Genomic DNA, 14,303 nt, shown 5'->3' with positions numbered 1-14,303 from the left:
CAGCTTAAGCAACAAAAAAAAAAAAGAAGAAGAAGAAAAATCTAGTTGCAATGAGACATCAAACAGCATATGAGAATATTAATTTTTGTAGCTGGAGGTGTCAAGCTACAAATGCTCATATGCATTTGACAAGGAAAAGGCCACTGCTGTTACAGGCTGTATTGTATGAAACAGTCTGAGTGTGTAAAAACCAGCATTGATGACATTTCACACAGTGGTGAATCAACACTGTTAACTCTTAACTGAGGTTTAAAGACATTTCCAATATTAGTGACACCGTTTTGGCCTGTGCATTTATTCATTCTAGACGGAAACACAAATATGCAGCCACACACTGCTCGCTGGGATTTTCTCCTGCTATGATCTGCTGTTGAATTCAAATCAAATATTTTGAACCTCACCCAGCTCAGCTGTTACCAGGACTCTCAAATATAATAAATTCAGGATTTACTGGCAGGCTTCATATTTCTCTGTGTGAAGCTCTACTCATTTATTAGGATTATCTACATTCCACCAGAGATAAGAAGCAAAGGCACAATGAGGTTGGGAGTCTTGTTAAAGGTCTTTAAATGCAGAATATATAATACGCTGTTGCTAATTTGATTTTGTGCTTGATCCTTGAATAATAACCACTGATGTCTAAAAATAATGTTTAATTGTTTATGCTGCAAAAAAATAATGACATCAAAAGCAATTTATTCCAACACTATGGAATCTGAAGACATTAGAGAGTGGAAATAGCCTACTTCTTACACATCTTTGAAATACTCTTCATCCACAGTAAACATTGTATTTGTGTGTGCATTCTGCTGCTGGTATTGGACATCGACTTAGTTTATAGAATGTGTCCCTGCTGGGTTTTCATTTCCTCTGTCTGAAAGAGGAATGCAATCGGACTACTGATGCTAAAATCATTACCTAATGACTTAAGCCTTTTGTACAACTTCTTCCACGCTGCGCCACTGACCCTGTTCAAGAGCACGTCGCGTACTATTGTGTGGAGAAGAGCTTTTGTAAAAGTTTGTTTGAAGACTGTCTCCAGGGCCAATTGATTTAAATGTGCTAGGTCCAATCAATCACTGAATCACATGGAGAGGACTTAGATGGATTTTTCCATATGTGGAGATATTTCTTTTTTTCAGACACATTATGAGCGAAGTGATATTGAGATAACATGCTGGTTTTGTCCAAAACAGTGACAATAACATATGCTCATTAAGAAGGCTCTAAGAATCAACATAAACGTCACCTGCATACATTTCCTGTTCACATTGCTAATGTGTTATCATCAGAGGGATCGCTGTGAAACTACAGCTAGAGCTGTGATGATCAGGGCCCAACCGATGCTGATACGGATATTAGGAAGCAAAGAAATTCTGATACTAATATTTATTAGCCGAGAATGTTATATGTACATAATATGAACATAAGCACTCATTTTTTGCATTGATCTCTCAAATGTGGTTATCAAACACTTGTGACAAAGATATGTAATGGATATTGGTCAATTACAGTTTAACAATAAACATTATTGTATAAAATGACAGTAAACACTGCTGGGAATTCAATAATCATAATTAGTTATGAATAAAAATAACAAAGACATCAATATATCAAAAAATAATATATAAAAATATATATATGTTGGAGCATATTGAACAACATATTCGCTGATGCCAATATATTTGTGATAGGCCAATATCGGCTGAGCGATGGCCTATATTGGTCAGGTATTAGTAATGATGCTAAAAAACTAACTAGGCTATTGACACAGGCCCTTTTTAAGATATGACGTTGTTAGATCTGTTTCAAACAAAAGAAATTAATTTTTAAATGTTCTATTGATGCTTCAGCAGTTGCACTACTGTCTAAAACAATTACTTTTGTGACTGACAGCAGTTTTTAAGTTTGTGTAGCACTATGCCATACCAGACTTATCTTTTATGTATGTTCATGACATCTCTATGTCCTTCCAGAAACAACGCTCTGTAATGTTGACAGTATGGAGGATCATTAAATTTGCCTGCTGTTGCTCTTGGAGCATAAATCAAGCCAATCCATCTCTCTCTGACCCCCCTCCCTGGTGGCTTACTTAGAGCCATGCCAACGCAGCACTGGCGCTGGAATGAGCAAGGGTAAGCATGCACGGGCTGTCCTTAAGCTGAGCTGTCTGACGGTATAAACAGGCCTCTGCCTCCTCTTGAGAGCAATAGGGATCAAGCGGGCTTAGTGGGTATGACCTGTGAGGGCCCAGACAGGGCCAAAACATGCAACACAACACAATTGTCTTAAGGATTGCTGCACTATTGAACATGAGAAAACTAGCCCACATCACATTGCTCACGGGCCCGGAACAGGACCTAGATGCACTCCGCTGAGGATACCCGCCAGACTAAAGCCTTATGAATAATTCTCAACATCCTCTCTCTTTCTCCAGCCTGATTTAAGGAAGCAAGGCCCTCAAAAACAAATTAGACAGCTCACAATTGGATAAAGTAAGGCGTATTAGTCTTAAGGGACGTCAAAAAAAGAAATGAAAAATCTTCTCAAAAAGTGATGTATTGGTTTCTTTGGCATCATGCAGGGTGAAATTAAAGGCAAAGGGGAAGGAAATGACAATACATTTGCTTGTGGTTTAATTTCCTCAATTGCTTTATGGCCATACATAAATGCTTAAATTGGTTTGTAACATATGCTCTCCTCGCTCTGTTTACTTCCTTCATTTAGTGTGACTGAATCACTTTATTAGTGATTATCCTCTCAAAAGCTGCAGGAATGCACAGCATCACACCTCATCATGTAATTTACCCATATAGTAGGAATGGGAATATGCAAATAGTGTTTTGCAGCCTCAAATATGCCCCTGGGCTGCTTGTCCAATGACACAAATCATCAATTAAGATCTCAGCAGGGTTTGGGGATAAACTAAATTGGCATTATCCCTATCTGACAATATGTAGAGCCGTGTGGGGAACATCACAACAAAGAACAAACATCACTGAGGGTGATTGGTGGCGATGCGTTCCGATACGTTTGTTTGATCGTGTGCGCGTGTGTGTGTGTGCGTGTGTCGAAATCCATTCCCATCTGAATCCTTCACTTTGAAAACAGTGACAAAAGGCAGCCAATCATTTGAATTGTGTAAAAAGCTAACAGACCTTCTTTGGGGTCTTTCAACAGCGACTCACAGCAACAACAACAGTGGCTTTCAAAGCATTTACTTTCACAGGGAATGCGAGTTTAGCTCCTCGTGGGATTTTACGCTCAGTACTGTGCACTTGTCAAATGTGTTTGACGGAGGGAGCTAAAGTAGTCTAAATCGCCATTGTGATTTCTCAGGGAAGCACATGATTAGTAAACAAATGGTTCAGGCATATTTAATTAAGCTAATATACTCCCAGAGCTCAGACTGTAGTCTTAGCTGGCTGTGAGAGCGAGGCCTTTACTGTGTTGCACACCTTCTAATATACAGTAACCAAGAGGAAGTGATGCAGAACTTTACAGTTACAAGGTTTTTTCTTTCTTTTTTTCAAATGCAGATGTGTTTACCAAAGCCATGTATGCTCTGGTATGTTTATAGGAGGTTAGCATGAATTTGAGGGGCATGGATCAAAGCTGACAGCAACTGTACAGACTAGTCGAAGCCAAACTGACTCACAAAACCAGCAAAAAAAACACGCAGAACGACCTGCCAGCCCTCGCCGCCTTTAATGGCGAGATCATTAAAATCTAATCGAACAGAGGGCAAGCCGCCTGAGAAGCAAATCACACAGACTGCTTTTTTTTTTAATGCCAGTCAAACATCTCCTATGAGTGGAATAGTCATTTGAGTGATTGTGGAATAAAGCAGTCATCTGAAATAGAAAGTGGTGAGTGGCACACAAAGAAGGCCAGTGTTCAGTCTTGGAGAGGTTTTTGCAGGGCAGGGGTAGAGCTGAGAGTAAACATTAGACCTCACTGAGATGCGGGTAGCTTTAGCATTAGGAATACTTCAACCAAATAGACGCAGATAGGTTCCAGACTGCCTGGTTTGACCTTTTTTAAAAATACAAATAAAGAGGAAACACACATTTTTTTTAGTTCACAGTATTTTCTGGAATAGTGCAAGACTTGAGCGCTATGTTGTTTGAACTGCAAAAAGAAACTGTCACAAGTTACAGATATAAAAAGGAAAAAACTGACTGCAAAACCTAAGCTAGTAAAATAAATAATAATAAAGCTGCATTTCAAAGTAAAAGTCACATTTATATATATATAGTATATGTTTAATATTTTATTTCTTTCAAGTCTATTATTAATAAGATTATAAGTTTATTTCACACTATAGTACACACACACACACACACACACTCACTCACACACACAAGCACACACACACACACACACACACACACATTCACATTGTTATATGATTGAAATAAACGACTGAATTGACTTGGATAAAATCTGAGATGTAATTTTAGAATGAAAATTAATTAACGTTTTTTTTTTTATAAATAGCAAACCAAGTTTTCCGGTCAAAATAAAAGCCTTTTTTCACTCATATTAAACACACAACTTCAACATGAGAAAAAAGAAAACCGCACAAACGGTGAAAAGACAATAACAGTCGGGTTTCAGCGCGGAAGATTCACAGCATCACATATCAACTGTTCATTTTACATAATGTGATGTTCCGGTGCTAATTGACAAAAGCCATAGATACAATTCCAGCTTCCAGCGAGCTATGCGATCATTCTGTCTCCGATCCAATCACTACTATTAATATTATTATCTCAATTATAAGATTTTGCGCAAAAGCATCCGCCGAAAAATCCATCCTACACATGGATCATAAACCACAAACATTACCCTCACATTTTTTTATATATCCAAACGCCGCATCAAGCAAAACGAAAAAAATCCACTGGTCTTTCAGTCCAGCATAAAACTGCATCTTCTCTCCTTTCCCTCTCTCTTTTTTCTCCCCCTCCTTTACTTCCCCCTCCCTCTCTCTCTCCCTCCCTCACTCTCTCTCCCTCTCTCTCTTTCCCTCCCTCTCTCTCTCTCTCTCTCTCCCTCTCTCTCTCTCTCTCTCCCTCTGTCTCTCTCACTCTGGCCCTGTCTGGCTGTCTGACTGTATGAATAATGTCCTGCCTTTTGTAATGAAGGGGGGGAAAAGGGGAAAAAAGGACGCTGAAGTGGTAAAGCCTTGCTCCCATGCACTGACATTGAAAATGAATGACAGCTTACCTGCATGCCAATCTTCATCAGACTGACACTGGGCTGACAGCACAGCCTATACTCCTCCACACAGCCGGTGACGTCAGCCATGCCAGGCCCCTCCCACCTCCAGCTCCATCCCGCTCCCCGTTTTCCCAACCCCAGGCTGCTGATGCCTTCCAGTGTCCATGGGAAATACGGCAATCACGCGTGGGGCTCCATGAGAGTGGTAGTTCCCACAAAAACACACCAACCTGGGGAAAAGATAGGATTTACAGGTTGCGTTCAGGTTGTGTTGGCATACATGCAGGTTCAAAGGAATGACTCCGAGGTGATGAAGCACTAAATAGCACCATGTTTAATCATCCTACATAGCTTGAATGACACAGGAAAAATAACATAAGTTACAGTTAGAATATCCATAACACAAGTAATGTCTCTATTATGTTCTGTTTTGGCATACAAAGAACAAAAGACACTGTATTTAAGATAAGATAAGATAAAATAAGATAAGATAAGATAAGATATTCCTTTATTAGTCCCACAGGAAATGGACATTATTGCAACAGCAAGTGAATAATAAGAGAAAGAAGATCAATAGAAAGAATAAATAACATAAATAAAAAGTAAGTAAGCACACAAACGATAAAAAAGACAATAGTAGTAAAAAAAAATGTAATATTATGTTCAACAGTAATATTGGTGGTAAATGATAATATACTTGCGTTATATATTGGTATTGATTTTAAAGTGGAAAAATAAATATATACATATGGTAGAACTGAGTGGTAAGTGTACCAAAAGTACTGATATTGCACAATCGTGTGTATATATGAAAGTGCAGTTGTGCAATTGTCCAGGTCAGGGGTATGTGAGGTTTTACTGAGAGGAACTGCAGGAACGAAGGGCCTGTGATATTATCTCTCCTTCACACACTTACCATGGCAATAAACTTGAAAAGTATCATATATCTTACTCAATTATTCCCTTTGCATACTAATGTTCTTAAGAGTGTTTCTGATGGTAAAAGAGTAGAATGCTATGTGGGTAAAAGGAGGGAAAACGTCTCTACAACCTTCAATTATTTGAACCTATAAGACAGATGCTGATGATAAACAGAGGCTTTTACTTAATTGTGGCAAGAAATCTGATTAATCCCTTCTTAATTTTGGCAATTATCATTAGCCTATGCAAATTCCCCTCTCCTGCAGGCAAATGCACCCTCAGTGGTTCTGGTCCATAAGCTGTAAACTACTGAACTGATCAGAAAAACAGGGGGGAGATATTGGAGCTCAGTTTGACAGTGAGGGCACATAGGAATCAGAGCAAAATGCTTTCCCCCTATTGTTTACTCTTTCATCTGCCTGATTTATTTGAGATTATGGAGGATATCAAATCATCTGAGTGAAATCCAGGCAAGAACAGCACCTCTTTATACTGTTATTAACTGTTTTGATGACAGTCCTCCACTACATGACTTCTTTCTTAACTACCAATAAGCAAAACACAAACTTACAGTATGTAATTAATTAGTAAACCATAAATGTAGGCCTATACATCATACGAGGAGCACTTAAAGGCAACACGTCTTGTTCTAGTAAGCATGCAGAGGCACCATCACTTAGGACTCATTTGTTTTGAATGGCGGATCTGGCCAGCCCCCTGTCGGTCGGTATTCGTCATTACATGTAAAAAGACAGGTGCCCCATGAATCCTCAGACCATGAATATTCACAAAAACAATTGTCCCATTTAGTCAGTATGCCAGTAAAATAGTGTCTAACTAGGCTACAGAAGAACATTTTAACAAGTATAAAACTTGAAGCTATAGCTCCAGCTATTTAGTGCAACTTTCTCTGTGTCCTCACAGTCCAGCAGGGTTTCAGTCTAAACCAAATAACACACTCCGTCTGTTGCCAGAAGTGTTTTGGATGTTTTATAGATTTGCAGTGACCAGCTGTGGTAATATTTGTAGCTGTGGACTAAAAGTGTGCCTGGATCAGATGTTCGATGATGGTTGTTTATAGCTTCTACTGACACAGCTTGTGTGTGTGAGAGAGTCTGTGTATGTGCATGTGTGTGTGAGAGAGTCTGTGTATGTGTGTGTGTGTGTGTGTGAGAGAGAGAGAGAGAGAGAGAGAGAGAGAGAGAGAGACAGAAAGAAAGACAGAGAGAGAGCGAGAGAGAGAGACAGAGACAGAGAGAGAGAGAGAAAGAGAGAGAGAGAGAGAGATCATTTGCACTGTGCTTATCTATTTACAAAGACATTATTAATATATAGGACAAATGACTTTAGATAGTTGTCACAGAAGAAGTTGTTACAGACATAGTTCTCACTATATACACTCACTGGCCTCTTTACTAGGTAAAAAATGGGGGTGTATTAGGGGAGTAAATGGTGTTCCTTATATTTTGTCTACTCCATTAACATACATGAGAGGTACAAAATATTAGGAACAGCAGTAAATATAATGCACCCCAGTACACCACCACCACTTAATAACAACCTGAATAATAAACAGAAAGTAGAATTATTATAATAGATTCTAACCTGCTCTGGTTTGCTCTTAAATCTATAATAAAGGAAAACTGAATGATAAAAGTAGAAGGCGGTTGGTTCTGTATACTTTCCTACTCGTTCCCCGCATTTTCAGTAACGATGCATCTGATTGGCTAGTCTTGAGTTCGAGTATCCAATTAAACTGCAGTTTGCTGTTACCAGGAAGCGAGAGACGCGTAGGAAAGGAGTTACCATATCGCTTGAAGTGATTACTTCTTGACAAACGACGAGTTTATAGACAGTTACGAGTCACTTTAACGAGAAACTGCGTAGCTAACATGTTTTCATTTAACGATACTGTAGCTGTTAGCCTAGCTAGGTTAACTTACAGTAGCGTTTGCTAATGTCGTAAAATGACGCTCTCTGTTGTGTCTGTCGAATAAAGAGCCATAAAACGTTAAAAATGTCCAGTAACGTTACCGTGTTGGAAGTCGGTACCGGCGTGTTCGTCCTTGCGTTGGTTTGGATAGCGGCTCTGGTGTTCGGTATGATGCTGCTGAGAGCGTCTGGATCCGCAAAGTGAGTGACAACAGCACCGACACACACTCCCTTAACATGAACAGAACTGCATAAAGAAAACTATTGCTTTAATGTTGTTTTGCTGTCCAACCAAAACATACAACTTCTAGGACATAAACATCGTTACCTGTGGCATTAGAGGGGTCTTCTAGTAAATTCGGCATATGTATGGCTCATCAGGTGGCCTTTTATTCCATTTAAATGTTTTAAAAATGATGGTTGACATGTCTCAATGATACCAATGGTGTGTTTGAGGAAAGAGAAATTGTAGGAATGTCAATAATCGAAAAGCTGAAAGTTATAAGTGTCAAATTGAAGAGTGTACTTGGTTTTCAACAATATATTTAGGTGTGTTCTAGTTGATATGATTTTAATTACTTATCTCAAAACCATTGATGGATTTCTAACAGAAAGGTTGCAACTCCAGATATTGTGTTGTCTGCCTAGAGAGAGAGAGCAGAACATGTTTACAGCTTCCTACCAAACAATTCATTATATCTACATTCTGGACTCTACTATACTATTTAATTGCTGGGATCATTCGCCTTGTTGTCCCAGCTGATTAATACTCCAGCAGTTACACCAGACCCTCATATTACTATTATAAAGCACACTGTGAAATTAAACACTGTATTTGTGTTAGGTGCAATCACAGTAAGGTTTAAATTGGGTTAAACATCATGTTAGTTAGTTAGCAACTTTTTAATATACATAAAAAAATAATAGAGTCATTGTGGTTGGTACTGTGTAATGAAATTATCCCCAGTTAACCTTGCGTTTGTTTTGTGTGTGTGTGTGTGTGTGTGTGTGTGTGTGTGTGTGTGTGTGTGTGTGTGTGTGTGTGTGTGTGTGTGTCTTGCCAGGTTAGGAGTTATCCCGCTTTTCCTCCTGGCTCTCATCATCACATTGGCGCTGGTGTTTTTCCCTCGCAGCCCAGAGACCGCACCTGCTTTCAAAGAGATAGAGGTGAGCTCTGCAACCTTACACACACTGTCACACTGTCACACTGTTACACTTAAACCACTGTCTCACTTGAATAAGTTACGCCAGTTCAACATTATATCAGACTAGAGCTGCAACCGGTGATTATTTTCATTACAGATTCATGTCAGTTATTTTACTGATTAATCGATCAGTTGCTTAGTCTATAAAATGTCAAAAAAATATGAAACATGTCAGTCAGTTTTTCTTAAGACCCAAGAAGCAACCTGACATGTTTTGTTTGTTCCACACTAATAGCCCACAACATAAAGATATTCAGTTTAATGTCATAGAAGACAAGAAAATATTCACCTTTAAGAAGCTGGAACCAGACATTTTGTAAAAAAAATTCTTAAAAAATGGCTCCACATCAACTAGTAATTTCATATCTCTTTGAGAACATTTACTGCATTGCTAAACATTGTATTATTATTGTGGTTCAATTTGGTATAATGACACAGTATCATGTAATGGATGTGTACTTCATCTGATAACAGAAGCTGCACTGGGATGTTTTCAATCTTATTGTGAGGCTAAGAAAAGTACACAAATGATCTTGCTGTGTATTTCATGCTTACAAATGACTACAGTACAACAAACATATCTTTATCACAGATGTATGATCCTAACATCTCACAAGGTTATTGATATTGTGTGTGTGTGTGTGTGTGTGTGTGTGTGTGTGTGTGTGTTGCTCAGATCATGTGTGCTTGCAACTCTATTTAGAATTGAGACACGTGCATATAAATGACCTGTCCCAAACAAAACCTCAGCTGTGTGATATAAGCCAGCATCAAAAGTACCGTACGCCTTTAAATAGTATGTGTCACTGAGTGTGTGTGTGTGTGTGTGTGCAAGCGTGCGCATGTGTGCGTGTGTGTGCAAGCGTGCGCATGTGTGCGTGTAAGCGTGCGTGCGCATGTGTGGACTTTTGTGTTTGTCGTGAAAAAAAAAAGGCCCGCTCTGCTTTATCTTAGTCCAACAGCAACACAGAACAAACACTCCCCCATGTTGCCTCCAGGTAGTGCCAATAAGCCGGCCAGATCTGCCAAGCAAGCTGCCACCCCGTAGAAATAGCAGAGCAGAGCCCCGTCCTGGCCAGCTCGCATTTTATAGCCTTTGTGCAAAGGCAGATACCAAACCAGCAGCAGAGAGAGAGAGGGGAAGCAAAATGTGACTTCCTGGTTTTCTACATTCTGCAGGTTTATGGGTAAAATTAAACCATGCCTACCTCAGAAATTGATCCCTGTGTTTAGAGGTTACATGTACCATCACTTGTGGTAATTGTACCTAATAATGCTCGCAAAAAGTAATTATCACCTTGCTTTGTAAATAGCTTAATAACTTAATAACCTTAATTGTCAAGTGGTTTGTCTGAATTGGGAGGAAATATAATAAAATATTTGATTCAGAGACACTCTCACATTCACTATGACAGAATCATCTATTGTTTACTTTAATTTCCACTTGTCTGTGATATTTTTAGGCTGAAATGAATCAATATTTATAGCCAGTTTTCATACAGGACTAGAAAACAGAGCCTCACAAACACATGTGAAGGTGAAACACTGCTTCACTGAGGACAGCCAGAATGACTGTTGTGTACATATCATGTTTTTGGTGTTGACCTTTGTGTGAATTGTCAGAGAGAACACAGAAATATGTGAAAACTTCTTCACAAGCAGAGAGGTTCTCTTTCTGTGTGTGTGTGTGTGTGTGTGTGTGTGTGTGTGTGTGTGTGTGTGTGTGTGTGTGTGTGTGTGTGTGTGTGTGTGTGTGTGTGTGTGTGTGTGTGTGTGTGTGTGTGTAATATCTAACCTCATGCTGTTAAACAAAAGTAAAATATCATAGTGCCAATTAGGCTGGTCCCAGACTAGGGGCGGGGGTAGTTCATACCAGACCTCCCACTCCCACACGCCCCCCCCCCACCTGCCTGCCAATGCCTGCCTGCCTGCCTGCCTGCTCCCCACCCGCGCGCTCAATGGCACATTAATAAAACATGGCCGACACTTTGGGTTCCGGCTTGCTGCTTAATTGGCAAATTAAAAAGTGAGATGTGTTAAATGCATCCATAAGAGACGGCATACATCAACCCCCACCTCTCCCAGACACCGACATATAAATACACACACTCATACAAACACACACACGTACACACAATTTTACTCTCATTCCATGACAGTCCCTGTGAAATATCTCTTTAGTCAGCAGTCAGGCTGCAGCTCTTCTGGCATTATCTGGCTTAAGGGCGTTTTCTCAGTTTGTATTCATGGGTGGCTCATGATCTAAATATTAACACAGACCCAGTATGTGAAGTGTTGCCTGTCGATAGCAACTTTAGAAACTCCAAACTTGTTCCTAACTAAAGCTACAGCACCGCCAATGTCTAGGATCTATTGTTTCTGCAAGTCTTATACACAAGTTGTTCCCTAAAATACACATATCCCAGTCAATATATGAATCAATAACACACTGGTCCTCTCTCTATATGTCACAGAATGTGGTCAGGTCTGAAAGGTTTGATACAGTCAGATCACAGCATGGTTAGAATTCAGTATCAGTCTGTTTATGAAGTGGCCCTACTGATACTGCATACCAAATACTGGAAACACCTCCATCAGTACAGCTATGCATACATACACTAGGTAGGTATGCATAGTGATTGTGCTTCTTCTATGTGTAAGATAACCAGACTGTTGTTTGTTAGCCCAACTTTATTTTTAAGCTTTTGCACATTTGAATTGTCTTATTGGTTATAAGTGGCTTATAGGCAGTCTGTTAGATAAGGTCAGTATTGGTGCAGATACCAATCCAATGTATCACTAAATTAAACTAGCAGTTAGTTTGATCTCAAAAGCAAATGAAAGGTAATGTGCTTACCAATAGGAACTTATTTTCTCTTGGTTTTGACATCTCTGTTACTTTCATAAAGGATGAAACATTCATGAAACAGCAGTTGTGCCGAATGCAGCACAGAGTCAGGTTATTCATCCTTTCCAGATTATCTCAAATTAAATCTAACTGTGTGTTCTTGCTGCGCGCTTGTTTTTTTTCGATGGCGAAAGTTGAACCTATTTGTCACAGAAAGAAGCCAGCTGGTGTGTAACCTTATGCAAAGTTGTGTACCAGTGTTCCTACAGTGCTGCAGGCAGGCATCAGTAGACTAGGTGACTGTTTGCTATATTGGAAGCATTCATGTTCATCCGGTATGCACTCATATCAGTTCTACTCTTGGTGATGACCAGTTATTCTGCATTGTTAACTGTAGAGAAATTATATCAGTTCCTTTTGATATCATTTTTACTTAAAGATCTCCTCCAGGCATGTTTACAGACTTATAAGAACCCTCTGCTTGGAATAATAAAATATGTTTTTTTTCCACAGAAAAGTTCAATTACTCAGATAAAAAAAATCTTAATATAACATCTATGCCCTCACCCTCATTGTGTGTGTGTGTGTGTGTGTGTGTGTGTGTGTGTGTGTGTGTGTGTGTGTGTGTGTGTGTGTGTGTGTGTGTGTGTGTGTGTGTGTGTGTGTGTGTGTGTGTGTGTGTGTGTGTGTGTGTGTGTGTGTGTGTGTGTATTCAAGGCCTCACATGATGCCACAACATCCCTCTGCTTCCACACAAAGCCTTTGTGAAAGCTCTCTCCTGACACCTAGTGGCTAATTGAGGAACTACTGTAATTCTGCACCTATCCTTGTGTTTCCCATGTACTAGATTCTATTTACTATGCACACATGATTTAGTGTGTATTTATGAGTGAATGGACTCACTTGTTGTGTTTACTCTACAGATAGTGGACACATTATTCATCGGACGCTACGTGCTGCTGGCCGTGGCGAGCGCAGTCTTTCTGGTAATGCTCTTCATGCTGCTTCCCTTTCATTTCCTGGAGCCAGTCTATGCCAAAGCTTTAAGAACATACTAAAGCTGCCAGGGTCAGAGTTGGCACCGGGTTCACATCACTGATGTACATGTCTTAAGACAAGCAGGCTCATCAAGAGGCCCCCGCTTCATCTGGAAGCATACTATAGCCACAGCAGGGGAGCTGGTGTTTACTTCATGGTCAAATGTTTGTTGTTTATGTTTCAACAATAGAAATGAGATACCCAGCAGTACATGGTTTTATTTATGTTTTGTATCATTGTGTGACTAAAAAGGTTAAGTATTTGATGTATTTAGATCATTACAACCAGCACTGAGACCTTTTCTCCTTTTTTATAAGAATAAAATATTTCATTGCTTCATGGATTTTTCAGATTTTTTGTTGTAACCTATCTTCTGAATGCCAGAGTTATTATCAAGGTGATATAACAAATCAAGGTTTTAATGACAGGTACATGAAACATAAGTCAGGGTGACCCAGTGCAAGTGAAGGTTTTTCATTACATTTCCAAATGCAGCTTATGCAATTTATCCTTGAAAAACAGTGATTTTTTTAAATGTAGCTCATTTCAATAATGCTAATAAAAATACATCACATTAATAATGACGTGCACAGATTTGTTTCCCAGCTTGAAAAGGGAAGTCAGCAGCATCACACACAGAAAAACATGTTATATGTAATGTGACACATCGAAGCAGCTGAAATGCAGTATTGTTATTCAGTGTTACTGTTTTTATAAAAATCCATACCTTCTCTACACTCAAGGTGCTTTTCAGTACCAGATTGGATATGAAATACATAATGTCAGTTTTGTTGAAAACTGGGTTGTACTTGTTCCTCAGTTAGTTGTGTGCTAAAAGGATGATAGGATGAAGAATTCTGTTATATATAAACAGGCTTTTCCAAACTACTAACTAAACTAGGAGAAGACTGCCTCCAGCTGCTATAAAACAAGGACTAGTTGTGGTGCAAATCAGCATCTATTTAAAACTATCTGAATGGATAAATACCGTGGGTAAGTGGATGAATATGTTTTGTTGTGGCCTGTGTAAAGGCTTTAGTGGTGTGCAGTTGGTTCACATGATACGAACATTATTTGTGTTTGGTCCCTTTATATTGAAGGATAGTTTCACCATTTTTTAAAAGTTTGTCTTG

General features: G+C 39.2%; 1 protein-coding gene across 1 annotated transcript; it reads left to right on the top strand.

Moving 5' to 3' along the window:
* Window positions 1–5,311: 5,311 nt before the first annotated feature.
* Window positions 5,312–13,290, top strand: tmem218 (transmembrane protein 218). Its single transcript, XM_053331145.1, has 4 exons — window positions 5,312–5,431; window positions 8,147–8,280; window positions 9,144–9,246; window positions 13,056–13,290. Exons 1-4 carry the CDS (start codon window positions 5,312–5,314, stop codon window positions 13,188–13,190), a joined length of 492 nt encoding a protein of 163 aa, XP_053187120.1. The 3' UTR covers window positions 13,191–13,290.
* The last annotated feature ends 1,013 nt before the right edge of the window (window positions 13,291–14,303 follow it).

The sequence above is a fragment of the Scomber japonicus genome, chromosome 13 (genome assembly GCF_027409825.1).
Source record: "Scomber japonicus isolate fScoJap1 chromosome 13, fScoJap1.pri, whole genome shotgun sequence".
Classification (NCBI taxonomy): domain Eukaryota; kingdom Metazoa; phylum Chordata; class Actinopteri; order Scombriformes; family Scombridae; genus Scomber; species Scomber japonicus.
Note: the sequence above shows the minus strand (reverse complement) of the source record. Positions and strands in the feature narration are given on the sequence as shown.